Source organism: Schistocerca americana, chromosome 11, assembly GCF_021461395.2.
Source record: "Schistocerca americana isolate TAMUIC-IGC-003095 chromosome 11, iqSchAmer2.1, whole genome shotgun sequence".
Classification (NCBI taxonomy): Eukaryota; Metazoa; Arthropoda; class Insecta; order Orthoptera; family Acrididae; genus Schistocerca; species Schistocerca americana.
Genome location: NC_060129.1, coordinates 79,122,046 through 79,146,321, shown reverse-complemented (window position 1 = coordinate 79,146,321; position 24,276 = coordinate 79,122,046). Strand labels below are relative to the sequence as shown.

General features: G+C 38.3%; 1 protein-coding gene across 1 annotated transcript in view; it reads right to left on the bottom strand.

The window, feature by feature from the left end:
* LOC124553251 (plasma membrane calcium-transporting ATPase 2-like) overlaps positions 1-24,276 on the bottom strand; it is a 631,526-nt gene that overhangs the window by 127,467 nt on the left and 479,783 nt on the right. Inside the window, exon 14 of the mRNA XM_047127138.1 lies at positions 5,480-5,686. Coding sequence (XP_046983094.1) covers positions 5,480-5,686 — 207 coding nt within the window. The remainder of the gene's footprint in view (positions 1-5,479; positions 5,687-24,276) is intronic.

Genomic DNA, 24,276 nt, shown 5'->3' with positions numbered 1-24,276 from the left:
CAATAATGCACTTTATAGTTAAGTAGTGATATAACACATCTCATAAATTTAAATATTCTTCAATGGAGTAAAAGCGGTGATGCTATAAATATGACTTTAGAGATTTTCTGAAGGTATTGACTTCAGTAATAGATTTTATGTTTTCAAGAAATTTGTTATAAAACTTAACTCCCATGTGAAAAGTACTTTTTTGGCACAGGGCTGTGCTGATTTGAGTTATATGTAAGTTTTTATTTTGTCTGATAAACTGATAATGTATATCACAGTTTCTTTGCCGTCTGCAGTCCTTACCTATTACATTTATTTTAAAGAATAAAAGAGTTTCCATGATGTATACTCATGGTAATGGAGGAGCACCAGATTTCTGAAACAGAGGTTTCCAAGAGCCTCTAGTCTTGCACCTAAACAAGGTTCTAATGGCCCTTTTTTGTAGTTTAAAGTGCAATTAGCTGTTTTAGAGTTTCCCCAGTAGGTGAGCCCATACCTAAGACAAGAATGAAAGTAGGCATGATATCATTCACTACTGTTTTCTCACTACAGCATGATATTAGTGAGCAAAGAAGGTAATATGTTTTGCTCAGTTCTGCATTGAGATGTTCAATATGCTTATTCCATGTGATGTTGCTCTGCATCCAAAGTCCTAAAAATTTGGTTTCAGTGCTGTTACCAACTGGTTCGTCACTGATAGAGACCGATGGGATAAACATGTCCTTGTTAGGAGCATTGTGGAATTACAATGCAATGGTTTTTTTTACTGTTTATTACAAGCTGATTATTCTGTATCCAGCTGCTATGTCGTTTTGTGACCGCATTTACTGTCTGCTGTAACTGTTCATTGTTGTCTCCTTTTAGTAATATTGTGGTGTCATCTGCAAGTACGATTGTCTTACGTGCATCAGCATTTAAGTTTAGATCATTTATGTACAGAAGGAGCAGAAGGGGTCCTCGGGAAACACCACATTTAATTTGTTTATAGTCAGATTAGTGTTCGGCTACAGTTTTTAGTTCAATATTTGTGTGCTTGAGGCACACTGGCTGCTTGCAACTAGTCAGGAAGAACAATCCTCAAGTACCATATCTTTCAAGCTTTGATAGCAAAATTTTATGATCCACCATGTCAAAAGTTTTTGACAAGGCAATAAGTGCTCCTATTGATTCCTGTTTTTTGTCCATCAGGTTAAGGATGGAATTGATGCACTCATAAACAGCAGCTGTTGTAGCCCTTTAATTTATGAATCCTTGTTGTTCATTACATAGGATGCTGTTTTTATTTACAAATTTTGTATGTTTGTTATATATAACTTTTTCTAATACTTTAGAGATGCAGGAGGAAATTGTGATGGGTCTGTAGTTACGAGGGTCACTCCAAAAGAAATACACACTATTTTTGTAAAAATACAATTTTCATTATGCATGTGTGAAAGTTTTACAGTGTGTAGATACATCCTTCCCACTTGTTTTCAAACTTAGTTCAACCTGTTCTGGTGAGTAGCACCGCCACAGCATGTCTTCAAGATGGCTGCTACACTTGACGTTTGTCAGAAGCAACGTGCTGTCATAGAATGCCTGTGCTGTGAAAATGAGACAGTGGGAAACATCCACAAGAAGTTGGAAAAGGTGTATGGAATGCTGCTGTCGATTGCAGTACAGTTAGTCGGTGGGCAAGCAGGTTACATGATGAAAGCGGGCACGGCAGTATTGAGGATTGTCCTCGCAGCGGCAGACCTCGTACTGCACACACTCCAGACAATGTGCAGAGAGTTAACGAATTGGTGACTGCTGACAGATGCATGACAGTGAACAAATTGTCACACTATGCTGGGATAGGGGAAGGAAGTGTTTACAGAATACTGGAAGTGTTGGCATTAAATCCAAAAAGTGTTCCATTTGGTTCAGATTGGGACTCTGGGCAGGCCATTACGTTTCAGGAATGTTGCTGTCCACAAACCACTGCCCCACAGATTCTCCTTTATTACAGGGTGCAATGTTGAGCTGATGAAAACAGTCATTATCTCCAAATTGTTCCTTTACTGTATGCAGTACACTATACCATAAAATTTGTTCATATATTTCATATTTAGCATTTTCTTAAGCATAATAACAGGACCACACCCTAACCACAAAAACTACCCCCAAACCTTAACACTACCTCTTCTATACATCACTGTTAACACTACACATGATGGCAAATAACATTCTGTAGTCTTCATCTACATTTATACTCCACAAGCCACCCAACAGTGTGTGGCAGAGGGCACTTTACATGCCACTGTCATTACCTCCCTTTCCTGTCCCAGTCGCGTATGGTTCGCAGGAAGAACGACTGCCGGAAAGCCTCCGTGCATGCTCGAAACTCTCTAATTTTACATTCGTGATCTCCTCAGGAGGTATAAGTAGGGGGAAGCAATATATTCAATACCTCATCCAGAAATGCACCTTCTCGAAACCTGGACAGCAAGCTACACCGTGATGCTGAGAATCTCTCTTGCAGAGTCTGCCACTTGAATTTGCTAAACATCTCCGTAATGCTATCACGCTTACCAAATAACCCTGTGACGAAACGCGCCGCTCTTCTTTGGATCTTCTCTACCTCCTCCGTCAACCTGACCCGGTATGAATCCCACACTGATGACCAATACTCAAGTATAGGTTGAACGAGTGTTTTGTAAGTCACCTCCTTTGTTGATGGACTGCATTTTCTGAGGACTCTCCCAATGAATCTCAACCTTGCACCCGCCTTACCAACAATTAATTTTATATGATCATTCCACTTCAACTTGTTCCGTATGCATACTCCCAGATATTTTACAGAAGTAACTGCTACCAGTGTTTCTTCCGCTATCATATAATCATAGAGTAAAGGATCCTTCTTTCTATGTATTCACAATACATTACATTTGTCTACATTAAGGGTCAGTTGCCACTCCCTGCACCAAGTGCCTATCCACTGCAGATCTTCCTGCATTTCACTGCAATTTTCTAATGCTGCAACTTCTCTGTATACTACAGTATCATCCGTGAAAAGCCGCATGGAACTGCTCTCAAACCCAAACCCTTCCATCAGATTGCCACAGGATGTAGCAATTCATCACAATTAATCGTTTCCACCAGTTACTGTCTTGTGGCACTCCTCTTCACTCCATCTCAAGCATAGCTTAGCACCGATTACAGAAATGTGTGAATTATGAGAAGCTGCTTGACCTCTGTACTCCGTTCTTTTTAACTACCTACATACAGTCATTGGGCTAGACAAACTGCTCGTAGCACTTTGGAGCTCACAAATGATTCTTTCTACAGATTTCATGTGATTTTCTATGATAACACTCCGCAATGTTCGACAGTCCCCATCTGCCTGTACACAAGGTTCATTTGGTCTTGATTCAGCTGTGGTTGTTCCTTCACATTTACACTTCACAATATCATCAACAGTGACATGGGCAACTTCAGAAGTGTCGATATATCCCTGATGAATTTGATACTCATGTGACATCCAGTGATGTCCACATTTGAAGTCACTGAACTATCCTCACCGACCTAGTCTGCTGTTACCACTTCTCGACTGACATTACTGACTGATGCCACAAGCTCTAATGGTCAGTACCACACTGCATAGGATTAACTAAACAAACACTGTTTTTGGCCTTGTTTCACAATTTTATTATTAATGTTATTGCACATCATAGATTTCGGGTTATAAGCCCATTTTCAATTACATTACTGATTCCCAAAGATGATAATGCACAGATAATCATGATGACAAGTGAAAGATATAATCTCAACTTCTTAAGGTATCAATCCATAGCTTAATGTACAATTATGTCAATGACCAATCTTTAACAAATTACATACATTCTAACACATTCAGCAATTACACTACAATGACTAGACTAAAGTTATGCCTCAGCCAAGAGCTTTTTAACTATGATGGACTGGAGTCCAAAGTTTTGCTTCAATCCTGGGGTTGTGATCTCATCTAAAAGAGGTGAATAATTGAATTTGGTTTGCTCGTTTAATAATAGGTGTGGGGATACACACATCTGTCTATTAATTTCTAAAATTTCTAATTGGTCGAGTTTGGCCCCCTTTTCATCTGTGTGTAGGAAATGTACATCTATTGTGTATTTGTGGTTATTGTTCAGGCAATGTTCTGCAAAGGCTGGAATCAGGCCTCTTCAATCTCCAGCTTCTGTGGTGTTCTTTAAGCCTGGTACAGATTGACCTCCCTGTTTGTCCAATGTAGCAAGACTGACACTCGCAGCATGTGATTTTATAAACCCCACTTTTTGTGATGGCTGGTTGTTTGTCTTTTACATTAAACGAGAAACTACCTATTGTCTGAGGGACATAGAAACATGTTTTAGAAATTAAAAGACAGATGTGTATATTCCCACACCTATTATTAAGTGAGCAAACCCAATTCAGTTATTCACCTCTTTTAGATGAGTTCACAAACATGTTTCTATGTCCCTCAGACAGTAGGTAGTTTCTTGTTCAATGAAAAAACAAACAACCAGCTATCACAAAAAGTGGGGTTTATAAAATCACATGCCATGAGTGTCAGTCTTCCAACAGTGGACAGATGGGGAGGTCAATCTGTGCCAGGCTTAAAGAACACCACAGAAGCTGGAGATTGAAGATGCCTGATTCCAGCCTTTGCAGAACATTGCCTGAACAACAGCCACAAATACACAACGGATGTTCAAGTCCTACACACAGATGAAAAGGGGGCCAAACTCAACCAATTAGAAATTTTAGAAATATGTGTATCCTCACACCTATTATTAAATAAGCAACCCAATTCAAATATTTACCTCTTTTAGATGAGATCACAACCCTAGGATAGAAGCAAAACTTTGGGCCCCAGTCCATCATAGTTAAAAAGCTCTTGGCTAAGGCATAACTTCAGTCTGGTCATTGTAGTGTAATTGCTGAATGTGTAATAATGTCTGTAATTTTTTAAAGGTTGGTCATTGACATAATTGTACATTAAGCTATGGATCAACATCGTAAGAAGTTGAGATTATATCTTTGCCTTGTTATCATGTTGGGAGTCAGCAATATACTTGAAAATGGGCTTATAACCTGAAACCTAGGTTGTGCAATAACATTAATAATAAAATTGTGAAACAAGGCAAAATACAGTGTTTGTTTAGTTAATATACAATGTTTCATCACGAACCCACAGTTGATTCAATTAAAATGATTACATAGGGTTGTTCAGATACTTTTGTTCAGATAAAGTATGTTAACACATGCATTATTTACAGAGTTGTATTTTGCAAAATAGAAGTTTCCATGTTGTCATACTATCCTCCCTTTGTAAGTTTTACTTGTCTAGTAAAAGTTATTTTATAACAACAAGTGGCTCTGCATACAGACAGCTTTATATTAACTGTCTCAGGCTGCCAAAGCCTATGCAGTTACAGTTTGAAGATTCAGTATCTGAAAGCTGTAAAAGACTTGTGTGTGATGTTTTCACCTTGAGAGGGCTTGCTTGAATGACACAGGCACCAGTGAAGGCCAGAACGACAGCGACAATGTTTATAGTGAGCTGGAACTGCAGGAACTTGGCAATGCTGTCGTAAACGTTCCGCCCCCACATTACGGCCTTCACAATGCTTCTGAAGTTGTCGTCTGTCAGAATGATATCAGAAGCTTCCTTGGCAACATCTGTTCCTGCAATCCCCTGTATAGAAGAAAATTAACAAAATTTATTAAAATTAGAAAATGATTGAAAAAGATAATGTTTTGACCAGCAGATTAAAGCCAAATTCTAGACAGGAACCAAAGAGGAGCCAGCATCACATCACATGGTGGAGATCAACTCTGCTACCTGTAGAGAGAATATATAAGCTTCAGATCCATTCAGAGATTACAGACACACAGCTAAACACTTTAAAGAAACACATGAATGTGCTCACACTGTGGAGAGCAGGGGGCACAAAAAATGTGGATTGTAAGAAGTTTGTACTTGTAGTGTACATTCCGTGTAAGAAGAGAGGTAAACTGTGCCACACACCAAGAAAAGACTGAGAGACCTTTTGGGCACTGTTACATAGGGACTATGTAACAGTGAGAGAGATAATACATTTCTTATTGGGCATATACCATATAAAGTCAGAAATATGAACCAAAATGTTAAACTGATAGGTTACAAGATATAAATGAGATTCACCACAGGAACAGAAAGTAGGTCACGAAAACAAAGGGACTGGATAAGGTATGTGACATAGAGGAAGAAAGTTAACTATATAACAATCAGTTTGATGAAAAAGTGCATTAGAAGAAAGAAAAAATAACAAAAAACACTCCACCTAATGGTTAAAAGTAAATGAGAAAAACCCCATGGAAGATGAAGATGGCATGGCATTAAGAAACTGACTCAGTTCAGAAACAAAATATGCCGGAAACAGAATGTTTCCTTATTCTGAAGGGCTTGTGTAGGGGTGTAAGCTGTCAGACACCTAACTGGCAAGAAGATATAAAAGCTGAGGACAATTATAACTTAACATGTAAATCCAATGAAAGTTGTAACCATGATCAAACTGCAACAATACAACATAGTACCATGCAAAGCACAACAGGGGTTGGGGACTTGGATATGAATAGTAAGTTGCTAAAGTGAAGATATTAGGATTGGAACTAGAGAAAATTAAAGGTTTTCTACAGATACTACCCAGTCCAAACTCAGACTATATGATGTTTAGGAACAAGGTGTTTTAAAAAAGTGTCACATATTCCTACAGGAAGTGCTGTCAGTTAATACTAGTAGAAATATTGCTATAATTACATGTGTGGAAAGCAATACCTGTTGAAATATGTATTTGTTTAGGACTAATTGTGATGAATAATGTGTAGCATTTTATTTGCACACAAGGCTGGATTCACAAGAGAGGGCCTAGTAAATTACCACAATACAAACATGAGCAGATACAAACGCTCGAGCAATCTTTGAAGATCACTTCGTCATCAGTGTATGGGTATGAGTTGTCAGTGACAGATTCATAGGTCCATACACTTTACCAAACAGATTAATAGGTGCTCTGTACCACTGATTCCTGAGTAATGGATTACCAGTGCTATTGGTGAACATTACCCTTGCAGGAAGACAACGATTTGCACACGATGGGGCACCACCTCATTTTCTACAGGTTGTATGACAGTACCTCACCACAATGTTACACAGGTGATGGGCTGATCATGGAAGCCTTTTAGAATGGCCTCTCATTCAATGAAACTGGATCCATCAGATTTCTGGTTATGGGGACATTTAAAGGCATTGGTGTAACTCTGCCAAAGCCGCTCCCAAGCCCAGTTGAAAAAGGTGGAGGGGGAGGAGTAACACCTCGCTTTTGTATAAAAGCACCAGACTGTAGCATCTGTTCCCACAGTGGGTGGCTACAAAAGACATCTGTCCCACATGTTAGTGGTGGCCTCACTTATAATTCTAAGCTAAATGCTTGAATTTTTATCATGGAAAGGTTCAACTACCTTTCCCCAAACCAAACTTTAACCTAAGACATGATGGTAAATTTCAAAAGGAAAACTACTCCAGAAAATAACCAATCTTCCATTGCTATTCATGGCGGTGCAACTAGACCTTTGGATTCTGGAGAGCCTAGAACATCATGTAAGGAAGAGTCAGAGCTTCCTAGTATTTCTTCAAAGATAAGACCCAAGAAGAAACACCTACTGGGGACTCAACATCAACACACTTATGAAAGTTGGAAAACTAAAACACCTAACAGACACTCTCAATCAACACAACATACTTATATTAGCATTGAATGCAAGATGGCGGCATATATACAAACTGTGGTAAATTGCTCCATAAATTTTGAGTTACTATCATCAGTAAAGTGTTGTTCATGTGATATTATAGTGGAAAAATGTATTAGAGCACGCTCACTAACGCATGAATGGTACCACTCAAGTTATTTTGTGAAATTAAACTCTGATAAAATCTCGTGCGATTGTGGTCAACTGTGCAACGGTTTCCAAGTAGCAACAGAAATGTGCACTGCTAGAATTGAACTAAATGTGTTACATGAGCTTTATTGTGATATATTATGCAGCTAGAAAATACGTAGAATTTCTGGAAAATTTAAAGCAAGTATTGAGGAATCCTCTTGAAAACAAAAACTGTGAATCAGAAAGTGCTTACAGCAGGCCTAGTTCTAAAAAACTACAGAACAATTTCGCCATTCTAGATGGTATAAAAGCAAACAGGGAAGACTTTAATGATATTGATTGCCATCTAACAGATGCTGCTGATATACGAAAATATAGAAATAGCATTGCCCCAAAAGGCAGTAATGGCAGAAATACATATCTTAGGAAATCCAAGTTAGTTGTATACTTAGACAGTCATGGTCATGATCTCGCAAAAATCTTGGAAAATGAACAAAATCTTAGAGCTACCAGCTATTTAAAACCTGGGGCCCCTATGAACGAAGTTATGAGGAATATACAGCGTGATAACACTACACAAGAAAATCGGGTTTTAGTTATAATTGGTGGTGCAAACGATGTTTATTGCAATGAACTAAAAAGTGCCATGTGTGACCTCCGGAAAACCCTAGATACAATGAAAAATGAAAGTGTAACAGTGACTGGAATACTACACAGATATGACCTAATAGAAATGTCATGTGTCAACCAGGAAATTATTAAGGCCAACAGGCAATTTCGCAAAATATGCAAAGCACACAGAAACACAAACTTCCTAGATGTGAAATTCTTGGAAAGGAAACACTTCACCGGGCATGGTATGCATTTAAATATTCATGAGGAAAAGTTCATAGGTTCTAGAATAAATGAGATGGCTGAGATGACGTACACAAAAAACAACATCAAGCCTATTATTGTATCAACTCAAAACGAAGAAGCCATCTCATCACAGATGATACCAGCAACAAAAAAAAAAAAAAAAAAAAAAAAAAAAAAAAAAGCAGCAGAACAAACACAATCAATAGCAGTTACACAAAATGCAGCAGTACAAACAATAATCAAAGCAGAAATGCCAACAGCATCACCATCAACAGCAGCATCACAGACAGTAGTAACAGCAGAAATCTCAGCAACAGCAGGAGCAGCAGCAGACATGGAAACAACCATCCATGGGGCAGCAAGTAGATGGAAAAGGACACCTCCTAAAAAGTGCCATCCATGACCTCCGGAAAACCCTAGATACAGTGAAAAATGAAAGTGTAACAGTGACTGGAATACTACACAGATATGACCTAATAGAAATGTCATGTGTCAACCAGGTAATTATTAAGGCCAACAGGCAATTTCGCAAAATATGCAAAGCACACAGAAACACAAACTTCCTAGATGTGAAATTCTTGGAAAGGAAACACTTCACCGGGCATGGTATGCATTTAAATATTCATGGGGAAAAGTTCATAGGTTCTAGAATAAATGAGATGGCTGAGATGATGTACACGAAAAACAACATCAAGCCTATTATTGTATCAACTCAAAATGAAGAAGCCATCTCATCAAAGATGATACCAGAAAAAAAAAAAAAAAAAGCAGAACAAACACAATCAATAGCAGTTACACAAAATGCAGCAGTACAAACAATAATCGAAGCAGAAATGCCAACAACAGCATCACCATCAACAGCAGCATCACAGACAGTAGTAACAGCAGAAATCCCAGCAACAGCAGGAGCAGCAGCAGACATGGAAACAACCATCCATGGGGCAGCAAGTAGATGGAAAAGGACACCTCCTTCCCATCTGAAGGATTTTTTAGTTGCAGATGCGATGAAAAAGAAGCCACCAAGATAAGTAACATTAAATGTCTAACAATACTCCTCCAAAATATTCAGTGTGTAAAAAACAAAGTGCAACAGCTGGAAGTTGAGTTACAAATCTTAGACAGCACTGCTATCTGTATTACAGAGCACTGGTGTAAAGAAAGTGAAATCTTATATATTAATTTACTCTCATATGTCCAAGCATGTTCTTATTGCAGAAACACAATGAAAGGTGGAGGATCATGTATTTGTGTTAAGAATGGCATGAATTTAAAGTCAGAAATTATATTATCATGCTAAATGTAGACAAAGAATTTGAAGTGTCAGCAACAGAGATAGTTGCTATAAATATGCCCAAGAAACTAACTATATTATGTGTATATTGTTCTCCCAATGGTAATTTAGAGATATTCTTTTCATAACTTATACAAAGCCTAGAACTAGCATTGACTCTGAAACATAATATCCTTTTGTGTGGGGACTTTAACATAAATACAACTAAAACAGATGACACCAGTAACACATTTATGAATATCCTACATAGTTTTGGTATATCATCACTAGTCAAATGTGCAACAAGAATAACCACACATTCATTATCTACCATTGACCATGTAGCTACAGATGTAGGCAGAGAAAAGTGTGATGTACTTGTCAAAAATCTGGGACTGTTTGACCATCTATGTCAGATTGTAAAAGTAAAAGCTTGTGTAAAAAAAGAACAAAACTGTATGTGTATAAAAGAGTCTACTCTCCATCAACTTTGCAAGAGTTTTCCTTAAAGTTAGCACATGAAAGTTGGGAAGGAGTATACATAGAAACTAAAGTGAATTGCAAGTTCTCCAATTTCATGCCTGAGTTTACATTAAAATTTCAAGAAACTTCCCATTGGAACACCCACCAACAATAAATGGATTACTAAAGGAATTAGAAAAAGTGCTCAAACTTGTGAATACCTAAACTCCATCAAAAATGACAATAGTGATCCAGAATTTTTGCACTACTATAAAAGGATCAACAGAAAGGTACTCAACACTGCAAAAAAATCAGCCAATGATAAGTTCATAAATTTAGCCAATAATAAAAGTAAAGCTACATGGGCTGTAGTGAAACAAGAAACAGGAACTGTGAAGCAGAGAGGTACAAACACACAAATCAGGAACAAGGAAAACTTAGAAAGTAACCTGAAAGAATTAGCAAATTATGTGAATATCTACTTTAGCAGCATTGCAATGAACTTACAGAAAATTTTTCCAAAAGGTGCTAATCAACCAATACAGAAGCATATAGCAAACACAATGGTAATGCTTCTAACTACTGAGGAGGAAGTATGCAATGTTGTAAGGCAATTAAAGAACAAAAACTCGGCACGTTTAGATGAAATCCCAATGTGTGTGCTGAAAAAATGCGTAAACATTATCAAAGCTCCACTAACAGAAATCATGAATGAATCCTTCAAAACTGGTTGCTTTTCTGACTATCTGAAGAATGCCAAAATTTTACCAGTTCGCAAGAAAGGTGATGCAGAAAATGTTGAGAATTACGGACCAATAGCCCTATTCTCATGCTTTTCCAAAGTGATAGAAACAATAATGAAAAACAGGCTTTTGAGCTATGTAAGTAAATTCAACCTCCTCTGCAATGGCCAGCATGGTTTCAGGCCTGGTAGAGGTGCAGAATCTGCAATAGCACAATTTACAAAAACAGTTTTTGAAGCACTAGATGAGAACAGCTATGTAACTGGCCTTTTCCTAGACCTGTCTAAGGCATTTGATACAGTTGACCACCGGAAGCTGCCGCATAAATTAGAGGCACTAGGAGTAAGGGGAGTGGTTCTCAAATGGTTTTGTTCATATCTAGAAAACAGAGTACAGTCAGTAGAGATCACACATGTCTCCAGTGGATCAAAGTACATTGTGAAACATATATCTGATCCACAATATATCAATATTGGGGTCCCTCAAGGAAGTGTACTAGGCCTTGGATTATTTCTGGTGTATATAAATGATTTCCCGCAACATATCAGCCATGGAGAGAAGATATTGTTTGCTGATGACAGCAACATAGTAATCACCAGTAAGACACCAGCTCAAATGTTGGAAAATTCTACTGAAGTGCTGAGGGATGTTCACAAATGGTCTCAGGAAAACAAAGTAACTCTCAACGTAAAGAAAACAAATACAATATGCATTAGAATGAACAAAAAACAGAGTCCCTTATATTTAAAACTAGATAACATCTCCATAGATGATGTACCTACAACAGAATTCTTAGTGTTGTGCTTTGACAGCCAAATGAGGTGGAATGAACATGCTATGAAACTCTCGAAAAAGATATCCACAACATGTTATGCACTTAAGAGTCCTTGTATCTGAATGCAGTAGTGAATGTTTGAGAACTGTATACTTTAGTTATGTTCATTCAGTAATCAGTTATGGTATTATTTTCTGGGGAAACAGTGCTCAGAATTTACAAACAGTACTTAAAATGCAAAAGAGAGCAGTAAGAATTATAACAAAAATCAGTAAGTGGGCCCACTGCAAAGAACTTTTCAAAAATGTTAGAAATTCTAACTGTTCCTTGTGAATTTATATTCCAAACCATAGTGTACATAAAGAAAAATATAGAAAATTATAGCACAAACAGCAGTTTTCATAACTGTAGTACAAGAACAAGTCACTGTCTTCACCTGGACAGGAAGAATAAACATAAGACTCAAAATAGCTTCTTGTATGAAGGTGTAAAACTGTATAATAAACTGCCACAGAAAATAAAAGAAGCAGATAACATGTACCACTTTAGGAAAAATCTTAAACTGTTTTTACAGGAACACTACTTTTACACTATAAGTGAATTACTTAGTGAAAAATGATTGTAAATAGTGTTTGTTTCACAATATTTTGATAAGGAGCAAAAATGATTGTAAATAACTTATAAGTCACATTGTTTAACTACATCTAACAAAAAACTGTATAAATATATGAATGTACGCAACTGGCAACATCCATACATTTTAAAATGTCCACAGATGGCTAAATAAATAAATAAAAATATAATAGAAGGAAACATTCCATGTGGGAAAAATTATATATAAAAACAAAGATGAGGTGACTTACCGAACGAAAGCACTGGCAGGTCGATAGACACACAAACAAACACAAACATACACACAAAATTCAAGCTTTCGCAACAAACTGTTGCCTCATCAGGAAAGAGGGAAGGAGAAGGAAAGATGAAAGGAAGTGGGTTTTAAGGGAGAGGGTAAGGAGTCATTCCAATCCCGGAAGTGGAAAGACTTACCTTAGGGAGAAAAAAGGACAGGTATACACTTGCACACACACACACATATCCATCCACACATACAGACACAAGCAGACATATTTAAATATGTCTGCTTGTGTCTGTATGTGTGGATGGATATGTGTGTGTGTGCAAGTGTATACCTGTCCTTTTTTCTCCCTAAGATAAGTCTTTCCGCTCCCGGGATTGGAATGACTCCTTACCCTCTCCCTTAAAACCCACTTCCTTTCGTCTTTCCTTCTCCTTCCCTCTTTCCTGATGAGGCAACAGTTTGTTGCGAAAGCTTAAATAAATAAAAATAAATAAATAAAATTTCAAGAAACAAGGTATCTGTATGAAAATGCATTTGAGTTAGGTGGATACAGGATCTACAAAGGAAAACCAGCCATTAAAAATTCCAATAATATGCCTATATTAGGGACTGCATTTATGGTCAAACAGCAACTTACAGAATCAATAACTAACTTTAGCTCCCCATCAGAATGAATTTCATTTCTGGTGTTCAAGTCAGGCAATAAACGTTACACTATTATAAATGCACATGCACCTATCAACCATCATAACAGAACAAATGTTGCCAAAGTGGAAGATTTTCGGGAAATGCTAGAACACAAAACATCCATATTACCAAAAGAACATATAAAATTTTTAGTGGGTGACTTTAACACGAAAGTTGCCAAAGAAATAAAATTTAAATCAGTAGTTGGAGATTATCCAGCACATGCAAGAACCAACAGAAATGGGGAAAGACTCATAGATTTTTGTAAACAATTTAATCTAAAACTAATGTCGACCTTTTTCAGGAAACTTGCAAGAAAGAAAAAAATGTTGGTATCACCTAATCCAAATCAAGGTGAATATCAGTTGGACCATGTGGCAATAGCACTCAAAACTACAAGGAAATCTTGGATATCAGAGTGAAGAAGGGCCTAAACATAGACTCAGATCATTATCTGACTGAAATAAAGACCATGTTCCAACCAAACAAATCTAAACCAAAACCAAGAAGATTTCCAAGAGTAAACACTAAATTTCGCATGCAAAATCAGGACAAATTCTGTGATATACTGAACACAAGAAAAATGGATAATTGGGAAGAAATTAAAGAAACAATGCTAGAGTCAGTTAAAGAAATGGGGCAACCACAAAGAATACCAAGACACAGATGATGGAATGAGCTGTGTGATGAAGCAGTTGACAATTGACTAAAGGCATGGAAAAAAATGGAACAGTAATAAGAAACATGAATACTCGGAAGAGTTTAAAGAAGAAAGGGAAAAGACAGCAAAAATCATCAGATCAGTAAAAATAAAGTATGACAAAGACAGATGAGAAGAGATGGATTCAGACTTTTAAAGGAACAACACTAGAGATTTCTATAAGACTTTGAGAGAAGTTTTAACAGGATTCCAGTTACCAAGTTTACATTTTAAAGATAAAAATGGAAAAATGGTTTTAAGCAATAAAGAGAACTGCCAAATTTTAGCTGAATACTTTGAAAATCTATTAAATAGTTAAGAGCCTAATGATAGATTACAGTTTCAAAAACCACAACATAAAAATCCACCATCAGAACAACCTACAGTAGAAGAAATAGGAAAGACTATCAAAGCATTGAATAACATCGAAGCACTGGGAGAGAATGGGATAGTAGCAGAAATGTGGAAACTAATGCAATACATTTTTTTCTGAGCCAATTTCAGTTGAAAATATGTAGAATTTGTCATGGCACATTGTGGAATATTACTGCTTGAGCCCCTATGGTTTTATTAAGTTCTGATAGATGGCAGCATTATATATAGCCTTCAAAATGTCATCTCTAATGGAGATGGCGGCCGAAGACTTCCGGCATAAGAAGTCAGCCTCATTCTGCCAACGGCCTTGTCAAAGAGGGTGGAGGAGCGGATAGAGGTTCAGGGCACTCTCTTGGCCTAGGGGTGGGAAATTGCCCCTAAAGGCAGAAGAATCAGCAATGATCAATGACATGAGGATGCAGAAGGCAATGGAAACCACTGCATTAAAGACACGTAATGTGTATCCACAGGACATGTGGCCTGTAATTGAAGAAGTGTCATGATGATCTCTCCATTGGCAAAAGATTCCGGAATAGTCCCCCATTCGGATCTCAGGGGGGGGGGGGGTTACCATGAGAAAAAGATTGAATAATCAACGAAAGGATAATGTTCTACGAGTCGGGGCATGGCATGTCAGAAGCTTGAACGTGGTAGGGAAACTAGAAAATCTGAAAAGGGAAATGCAAAGGCTCAATCTAGATATAGTAGGGGTCAGTGAAGTGAAGTGGAAGGAAGACAAGGATTTCTGGTCAGATGAGTATCGGGTAATATCAACAGCAGCAGAAAATGGTATAACAGGTGTAGGATTCATTACGAATAGAAAGGTAGGGCAGAGGGTGTGTTACTGTGAACAGTTCAGTGACCGGGTTGTTCTAATCAGAATCGACAGCAGACCAACACCGACAATGATAGTTCAGGTATACATGCCGACGTCGCGAGCTGAAGATGAACAGATAGAGAAAGTGTATGAGGATATTGAAAGGGTAATGCAGTATGTAAAGGGGGACGAAAATCTAATAGTCACGAGCGACTGGAATGCAGTTGTAGGGGAAGGAGTAGAAGGAAAGGTTACAGGAGAATATGGGCTTGGGACAAGGAATGAAAGAGGAGAAAGACTAATTCAGTTCTGTAACAAGTTTCAGCTAGTAATAGCAAATACCCTGTTCAAGAATCACAAGAGGAGGAGGTATACTTGGAAAAGGCCGAGAGATACGGGAAGATTTCAATTAGATTACATCATGGTCAGACAGAGATTCTGAAATCAGATACTGGATTGTAAGGCGTACCCAGGAGCAGATATAGACTCAGATCACAATATAGTAATGATGAAGAGTAGGCTGAAGTTCAAGACATTAGTCAGGAAGAATCAATATGCAAAGAAGTGGGATATGGAAGTACCAAGGAATGATGAGATACATTTGAAGTTCTCTAACGCTATAGATACAGCAATAAGGAATAGCGCAGTAGGCAGTACAGTTGAAGAGGAATGGACATCTCTAAAAAGGGGCATCACAGAAGTTGGGAAGGAAAACATAGGTAAAAAGAAGGTAGCTGCGAAGAAACCATGGGTAACAGAAGAAATACTTCAGTTGATTGATGAAAGGAGGAAGTACAAACACGTTCCGGGAAAATCAGGAATACAGATATACAAGTCGCTGAGGAATGAAATAAATAGGAAGTGCAGGGAAGCTAAGACGAAATGGCTGCAGGAAAAATGTGAAGACATCGAAAAAGATATGATTGTCGCAAGGACAGACTCAGCATACAGGAAAGTCAAAACAACCTTTGGTGACATTAAAAGCAACGGTGGTAACATTAAGAGTGCAACGGGAATTCCACTGTTAAATGCAGAGGAGAGAGCAGATAGGTGGAAAGAATACATTGAAAGCCTCTATGAGGGTGAAGATTTGTCTGATGTGATAGAAGAAGAAACAGGAGTCAATTTAGAAGAGATAGGGGATCCAGTATTAGAATCGGAATTTAAAAGGGCTTTGGAGGACTTACGGTCAAATAAGGCAGAAGGGATAGATAAAATTCCATCAGAATTTCTAAAATCATTGGGGGAAGTGGCAACAAAACGACTATTCACGTTGGTGTGTAGAATATATGAGTCTGGCGACATACCATCTGACTTTCGGAAAAGCATCATCCACATAATTCCGAAGATGGCAAGAGCTGACAAGTGCGAGAATTATTGCACAATCAGCTTAACAGCTCATGCATCCAAGCTGCTTACAAGAATAATATACAGAAGAATGGAAAAGAAAATTGAGAATGCGCTAGGTGACGATCAGTTTGGCTTTAGGAAAAGTAAAGGGACGAGAGAGGTAATTCTGACGTTACGGCTAATAATGGAAGCAAGGCTAAAGAAAAATCAAGACACTTTCATTGGATTTGTCGACCTGGAAAAAGTGTTCGACAATATAAAGTGGTGCAAGCTGTTCGAGATTCTGAAAAAAGTAGGGGTAAGCTATAGGGAGAGATGGGTCATATACAATATGTACAACAACCAAGAGGGAATAATAAGAGTGGACGATCAACAACGAAGTGCTCGTATTAAGAAGGGTGTAAGACAAGGTTGTAGCCTTTTGCCCCTACTCTTCAATCTGTACATCGAGGAAGCAATGATGGAAATAAAAGAAAGGTTCAGGAGTGGAATAAAAATACAAGGTGAAAGGATATCAATGTTACGATTCGCTGATGACATTGCTATCCTGAGTGAAAGTGAAGAAGAATTAAATGATCTGCTGAACAGAATGAATGGTCTAATGAGTACACAGTATGGTTTGAGAGTGGATCGGAGAAAGACGACGGTAATGAGAAGTAGTAGAAATGAGAACAGCGAGAAACTTAACATCAGGATTGATGGTCACGAAGTCAATGAAGTTAAGGAATTCTGCTACCTAGGCAGTAAAATAACCAATGATGGACGGAGCAAGGAGGACATCAAAAGCAGACTCGCTATGGCAAAAAAGGCATTTCTGGCCAAGAGAAGTCTGCTAATATCAAATACCGGCCTTAATTTGAAGAAGAAATTTCTGAGGATGTACGTCTGGAATACAGCATTTTATGGTAGTGAAACATGGACTGTGGGAAAACCGGAACAGAAGAGAATCGAAGCATTTGAGATGTGGTGATATAGACGAATGTTGAAAATTAGGTGGACTGATAAGGCAAGGAATGAGGAGGTTCTACACAGAATCGGAGAGGAAAGGAGTACGTGGAAAACACTGATAAGGAGAAGGGACAGGATGATAGGACATCTGCTAAGACATGAGGGAATGACTTCCATGGTACTAGAGGGAGCGGTAGAGGGCAAAAACTGTAGAGGAAGACAGAGATTGGAATACGTCAAGCAAATAATTGAGGACGTAGGTTGCAAGTGCTACTCTGAGATGAAGAGGTTAGCACAGGAAAGGAATGTGTGGCGGGCCGCATCAAACCAGTCAGTAGACTGATGACCAAAAAAAAAAAAATGGAGGTGTTCCCAAGCAAAGAGCTATCATTGAGCTTCTTTTGGTGGGAAACCAAAGCATCAGAGATACTCACAGGCACTTGAAGGATGCCTATGGAGACCTGGCAGTGAAAAAAAGCACACTGAATCATTGGACGAGGTGTCTTTGATCATCACTACAAGGTCGTGCAAACCTGTCCGATCTCCCATGTACCAGTTGGCCGCACACAGCTGTGACTTGTGCAGTGTTAGAATGTGTAGACACTCTTATTTGAGGTGATCAACATAAAGGCAAATGAACTACTGCTTCTCTATCACAATCCAAGGTCCCACACAAATCTGTGCACCCAAGAGAAACTCACAAAACCTCATTGGACTGTCCATCATACACCCTGCAGCCCAGATCTTGCACCTTCTGACTTCAATCTGTTTGGCCCAATGAAGGACACACACTGTGGGAAGCAGTATGTGGATGACCTCATTGATGCAGTAAGACAGTGGCTCTCATGTTGACCAATAGAGTGGTACCATGTGGGTATGCAGGCCCTTCCAGTAACATGGCATAAGGCCATTGCACTGAATGAAGCTTATGTTTAAAAACAGGGTTTTGTAGCCAAAACAACAGGGTATAACATGGTGTATAGGAATCCTGAATAAAACCAACCCACCCACTTTAAGGGAAAAAGTGTTGCTTCACTTACTAATGCCCTTTGCAGTTATCATATACAATAAATATTAAAAATATTTGCAGCACATAACCATCGAAACATTTGTTAGAGTATTGTGTAAAAATTTGAACTAAAATGGTGAAAAACTTATTGAGATTTTTGCTAGCAACCTTTTGCAGCTACACTACCAGCCATTAAAATTGCTACACTAAGAAGAAATGCAGATGATAAACGGGTATTCATTGGACAAATGTATTATACTAGAACTGACATGTGTTTACATTTTCATGCAATTTGGGTAAATAAATCCTGAGAAACCAGTACCCATAACAACCACCCCTGGCTGTAATAATGGCCTTGATATGCCTGGGCATTGAGTCAAACAGAGCTCGGATGGCGTGTACTGGTACAGCTGCCCATACAGCTTCAACACGATACCACAGTTCATCAAGAGTAGTGACTGGCGTATTGTGACAAGCCAGTTGCTCGGCCACCAATTGGTGAGAGATCTGGAGAATGTGCTGGCCAGGACAGCAGTCAAACATTTTCTGTATCCAGAAAGGCCCGTACAGGACCTGCAACATGCGGTCGTGCATGATCCTGCTGAAATGTAGGGTTTCCCAGGGATCAAATGAAGGGTAGAGCCACGGGTCGTAACACATCTCAAATGTAATGTTCTCTGTTCCAAGTGCTGTCAGTGCGAATAAGAGGTGACCGAGACGTGTAACCGATGGTACCCCATACCATCACGCTGGGTGATACGCCAGTATGATGATGATGAATACACGCTTCCAATGGGCATTCACCGTGGTGTTGCCAAGCACGGAAGCGACCATCATGACGCTGTAAACAGAACCTGGATTCATGTGAAAAAATGATGTTTTGGCATTCGTGCACCCAGGTTCATCACTGAGTGCAGGTGCTGCTGTCTGTGATGCAGCATCAAGGGTAACTGCAGCCACGGTCTCCGAGCTGATAGTCCATGCTGCTGCAAATGTCATCGAACTGTTCATGCAGATGGTTGTTGTCTTGCAAACGTCTCCATCTGTTGACTCAGGGATCGAGATGTGGCTGCACAATCCATTAAAGCCGTGCAGATAAGATGCCTGTCATCTCGACTGCTAGTGATATGAGGCCATTGGGATCCAGCAATGCATTCTGTATTACCCTCCTGAACCCACCGATTCCATATTCTGCTAACAGTCATTGAATCTCGACCAACGCGCATCAATGTCGCGTTACGATAAACTGCAATCGCCATAGGCTACAGTCCAACCTTTATCAAAGTTGGAAACGTGATGGTGTGCATTTCTCCTCCTTACAGGAGGCATCACAACAAATTTTCACCAGGCAACATCCGTCAACCGCTGTTTGTGTATGACAAATTGGTTGGAAACTTTTCTCATGTCAGCACATTGTAGATGTTCCCACTGGCGCCAACCTTGTGTGAATGCTCTGAAATGCTAATCATTTGCATATCACAGCATCTTCTTCCTGTCAGTTAAATTTTGCATCTGTAGCACATCATCTTCATGGTATAGCAATTTTAATGGCCAGTAGTATATATATATATATATATATATATATATATATATATATATATATATAATGGAAGGAAACATTCCACGTGGGAAAAATTATCGACCTGCCAGCGCTTTTGTTCGGTAAGTCACCTCATCTTTATATATATATATATATATATATATATATATATATATATATATATATATATATATATATATGTTTAAAAATATGTAGTTAATGTCTGTCCAAGCATTTATTAGACTATTGTCTAAAAATTTGAAGTAAATCGGTCAAGCCTAAGTCCATGTTAATGTTTATTAAAGCAGTGTGTAAAAATTTGAAATAAATCGGTGAACAACTTTTCACGATTTTTTCCAACAACCTTTCTCATTTTTATAGTATATACATACTTACATACTATACATATTTAAAACAGTGTAGCCTGTGTTCATCCACACACTTGTTAGAGTATTGTGTGAAAATCTGAAGTAAATCGATCCAGAAGTTGTAACTTCCAAAATTTTCCTGTCATATTTCTTCTATTAATAATTTTCGAGTATGCAGCCCTTTGTCCCCTGTGGTGGATAATCTCTTATGGAGGTCTTTGAAGAGAAAGCACTTGAGTTTGCTGTTTTAAAGCCCATGGCTTGCTGGCATTATGTAGATAAAACTTTTGTTGTATCCCCTCATCACAAACAAGAACTGAAGAAATTGCTGTTACTTAAATTCATTACTTGAAAAAATCAAGTTTACAATAATGGAGATTGAAAAATATGGGACTTTACCCTGTCTGGATGTGCTAGTATGCCATGAGAATCATGGGTCATTGAGATATACTGTGAACAGAAAATCCACACACACAGATCTATATCTCCAGGTATCTAGCTGCCATGAAGTACCACAAACTGCCCGTGTTCTTAGTACCTTAAGCCACCAGGCACACGTAATATCGGACAATGAAAACCTCCACACAGAACTAGAACACTCGGAGAAGGTTTTTAAAGAGAATGGCTACACTTCACACTAAATAAGAAAGGCCATGCACAGCTATAATAACAAGAAGCAACGCACTGAGGACAATGACGTAAACTGTAAATCAACTGTATTCCTTTCAAATGCTGGGAATGTGTCTTCTAAAATAGGCAGATTGCTGAGGAAAAATAAAATCAAGGTTATCTTCCATCCCCCAGTGAAGAGTTTGCCCTTGTTGGATCCATTAAAGACAACTTATAACTGAAAAAAGTGGGCATTTATGAAATTACCTGTGAGTGTGGTGCTGCATATAAAAGCCAGATAACACAAACTGTCCAAGAGTGTTGCACAGAACACAAAAGATACACCCATCTTCAGCAGCTATTAAAATCACCAGTAGCAGGACGCTGTGACACTCAATGGAACACAACATAACAAAAATTTTAGCTCCAGTTTCCAGTTTTTGGGATTCAGCAATCAAAGAATCAGTGGAAATACATCTTGCTGATAATCTTATAAATTGTGACAACAGCTGCCAACCAGATAAAAACTGAAATCCCATAATTAAAATAACTCAGTCACCACGGAATTGATGGGATCTGTCGATACTCAGTGATTAGGTCATCTCTCACTTCCATCACCAAGGATGGCACACACAACTTGACTGTCCTGGGTATGTCATCATCTGACGCATCTGCCGAAAGATACCAGCACATTTCTTATGTGCGAGATTTGGCATAAATACTGTGAATGTGACTGGGATCTCCAGTAGTTGTCTACTCGCCTGAAGATGGTTGGACATCTTGGGGGTGAAATATCATGGAGGAATGTCAATGGGATCCTGCTAAACACTCGAAAGTTGTTGGAGGGTCTAGTAGTTTTTGAGATTTTTGGTAACAACCTTAAACTACAACTTGTCTTCTTTTATAAGTATAGGTTTTATATATATATATATATATATATATATATATATATATATATATATATATATATATATATATATATATATATATATATATATAATTTTATACCACATATATTTTAAAAAATTTGCAGCCTATGTCCATCTCAAGGTTTATTGGAGTATCATGTAAAAATCTGAAATTGAACTATGACATGTCTTTATATGGTATTATAGATTAGTGATAGAGAATTGCGACACACTAAATATAGTATCTGAAAAGGTATCACAACAAAAACTGGAACTGTATTTAGCAAAGCAAGATGCAGCCACAAGAAGACACCAGGCCAGCGATACAGCATCAAGACACACCAACAATAGGAAGAAAAGCATCAATGGTACTTGTGAATGACCTAGATACCATTCAAAAGGAATGACAAACATTAAATACCTAAAATCAGATAAATTGCTTGTAAGTTTAAACATTCTGTTCATACTATATGAATGATAGGTAACACAGAGCAAATTGCATCTAAAAATATCAATGCCAGTAATTCAGATTGGTTCATTATACATATTTTAGCATACATCTACCAATATTATAACAACAAAAACAATCAATTTTTGACAATATAACATAATTTGATACATAAAAAATCTACTCATGCACATACAAAGAAAGTTATAAATATGTAAACTTTCAGAGCCAGTGGCCCCTTCTTCCAGCAGAAAGGATTGAAGGGGAAGGAAGAGACATGAAGGAAAAGGACTGGGGCTATCTAGGAAAAGGGATAGATTTTGGAAAAGTAACCCAGAACCACAGGTCAGGGAAAACTTACCAGACTGGATGAGAAGGAAAGATTGAGTGCTGGGGACTGCACCAGAAAAGATTTGAGAACCTGAGAGCTTAAAGGTGGAAGGCAGGGTAAAATGCAAGACAGAGATTACTGCTAAAATGCCGTGCACGAGTTAATAAAGAGTGAAAAGCTAAGTGCATTTTACGTAACAGAGGTGGGAAGGGGCGGCAAAAAATTGACATGTAAAAAAATAAAAGATGTAGAAAAAAACTAAAACATAGTGAAGAAAGGAGTAGTTACTGCAAAGAAATGCTGAGACAAAAGTAATTAATGTAAATTAAGGTGAGGTGGGTGGTGAGAACTGAGGACATGTTGTAGCACAAGTTCCCACTTGTGGAGTTCTGAGAAACATGGGTCTGGAGGAAGAATTCAGATGGTGAGTGAGGTGAAACAGGCACCAAGATCATGATTGTCATATTGTAGAGCAGGATATTACGTGTTGCCAGTATACACCCTTTGCCTATGCCCATTCATCCTAACTGATAATTTGTGGTAGTCATGCCAATGAGAAATGCCAAACAGTGTTTACATACCAGCTGTTATGTAAACACTGTTTGGCTTTTTACATTGGGATGACTACCACCAAATTATCACTCAGGATGAATGGGATAGGCAGAGGATGTATACTGGCAACACACAACATACTGTTGCAGACACACTCCACAACACGGCAGTCATGACCTTGGTGTCTGTTTCACCACATGCTACATTAGGTTTTCTCCCCCAAACACCAGTTTCTCACAACTCTGCAGGTAGGAACTAGCACTACAACATGCCCTCAGTTTTCAACACCTGCCTGGCCTCAATTTATGTCAATTTCTTCTGTCTCAGCATTTCTTCACAGTAACTACTCCTTTCTTCACTCTGTTTTAGTTTTGTACATCTTATATTTTCTTACCTATCCATTTTTCGTCATCCCCCTCCCACCTCTGTTATGTACAATGCACTTATCTTTTCAGTCTTATTAACTCATGCACAATGTTTTAACAATAATCTCTGTCTTGCATATTACCCTGTCTTTCACCTTTAAGCTCTTAGGTTTCTAACTCTCATCCACTGGGGTCTCCAACACTCAGTCTTTCCTTCTCAACCCATCCAGTAAGTCTCCCCTGACACATGGTTCTGGGTGCCAATCCAAAATCTACTCCTTTTCCTAGAGCTCTCCAATCCTTTTCCTTCACCCCTCTTCCTTCCCTTCAAACCTTCTGCTGGAAGAAGAAGTCACTGGCTGCAAAAGTTTGTATAATTATAACATATTTT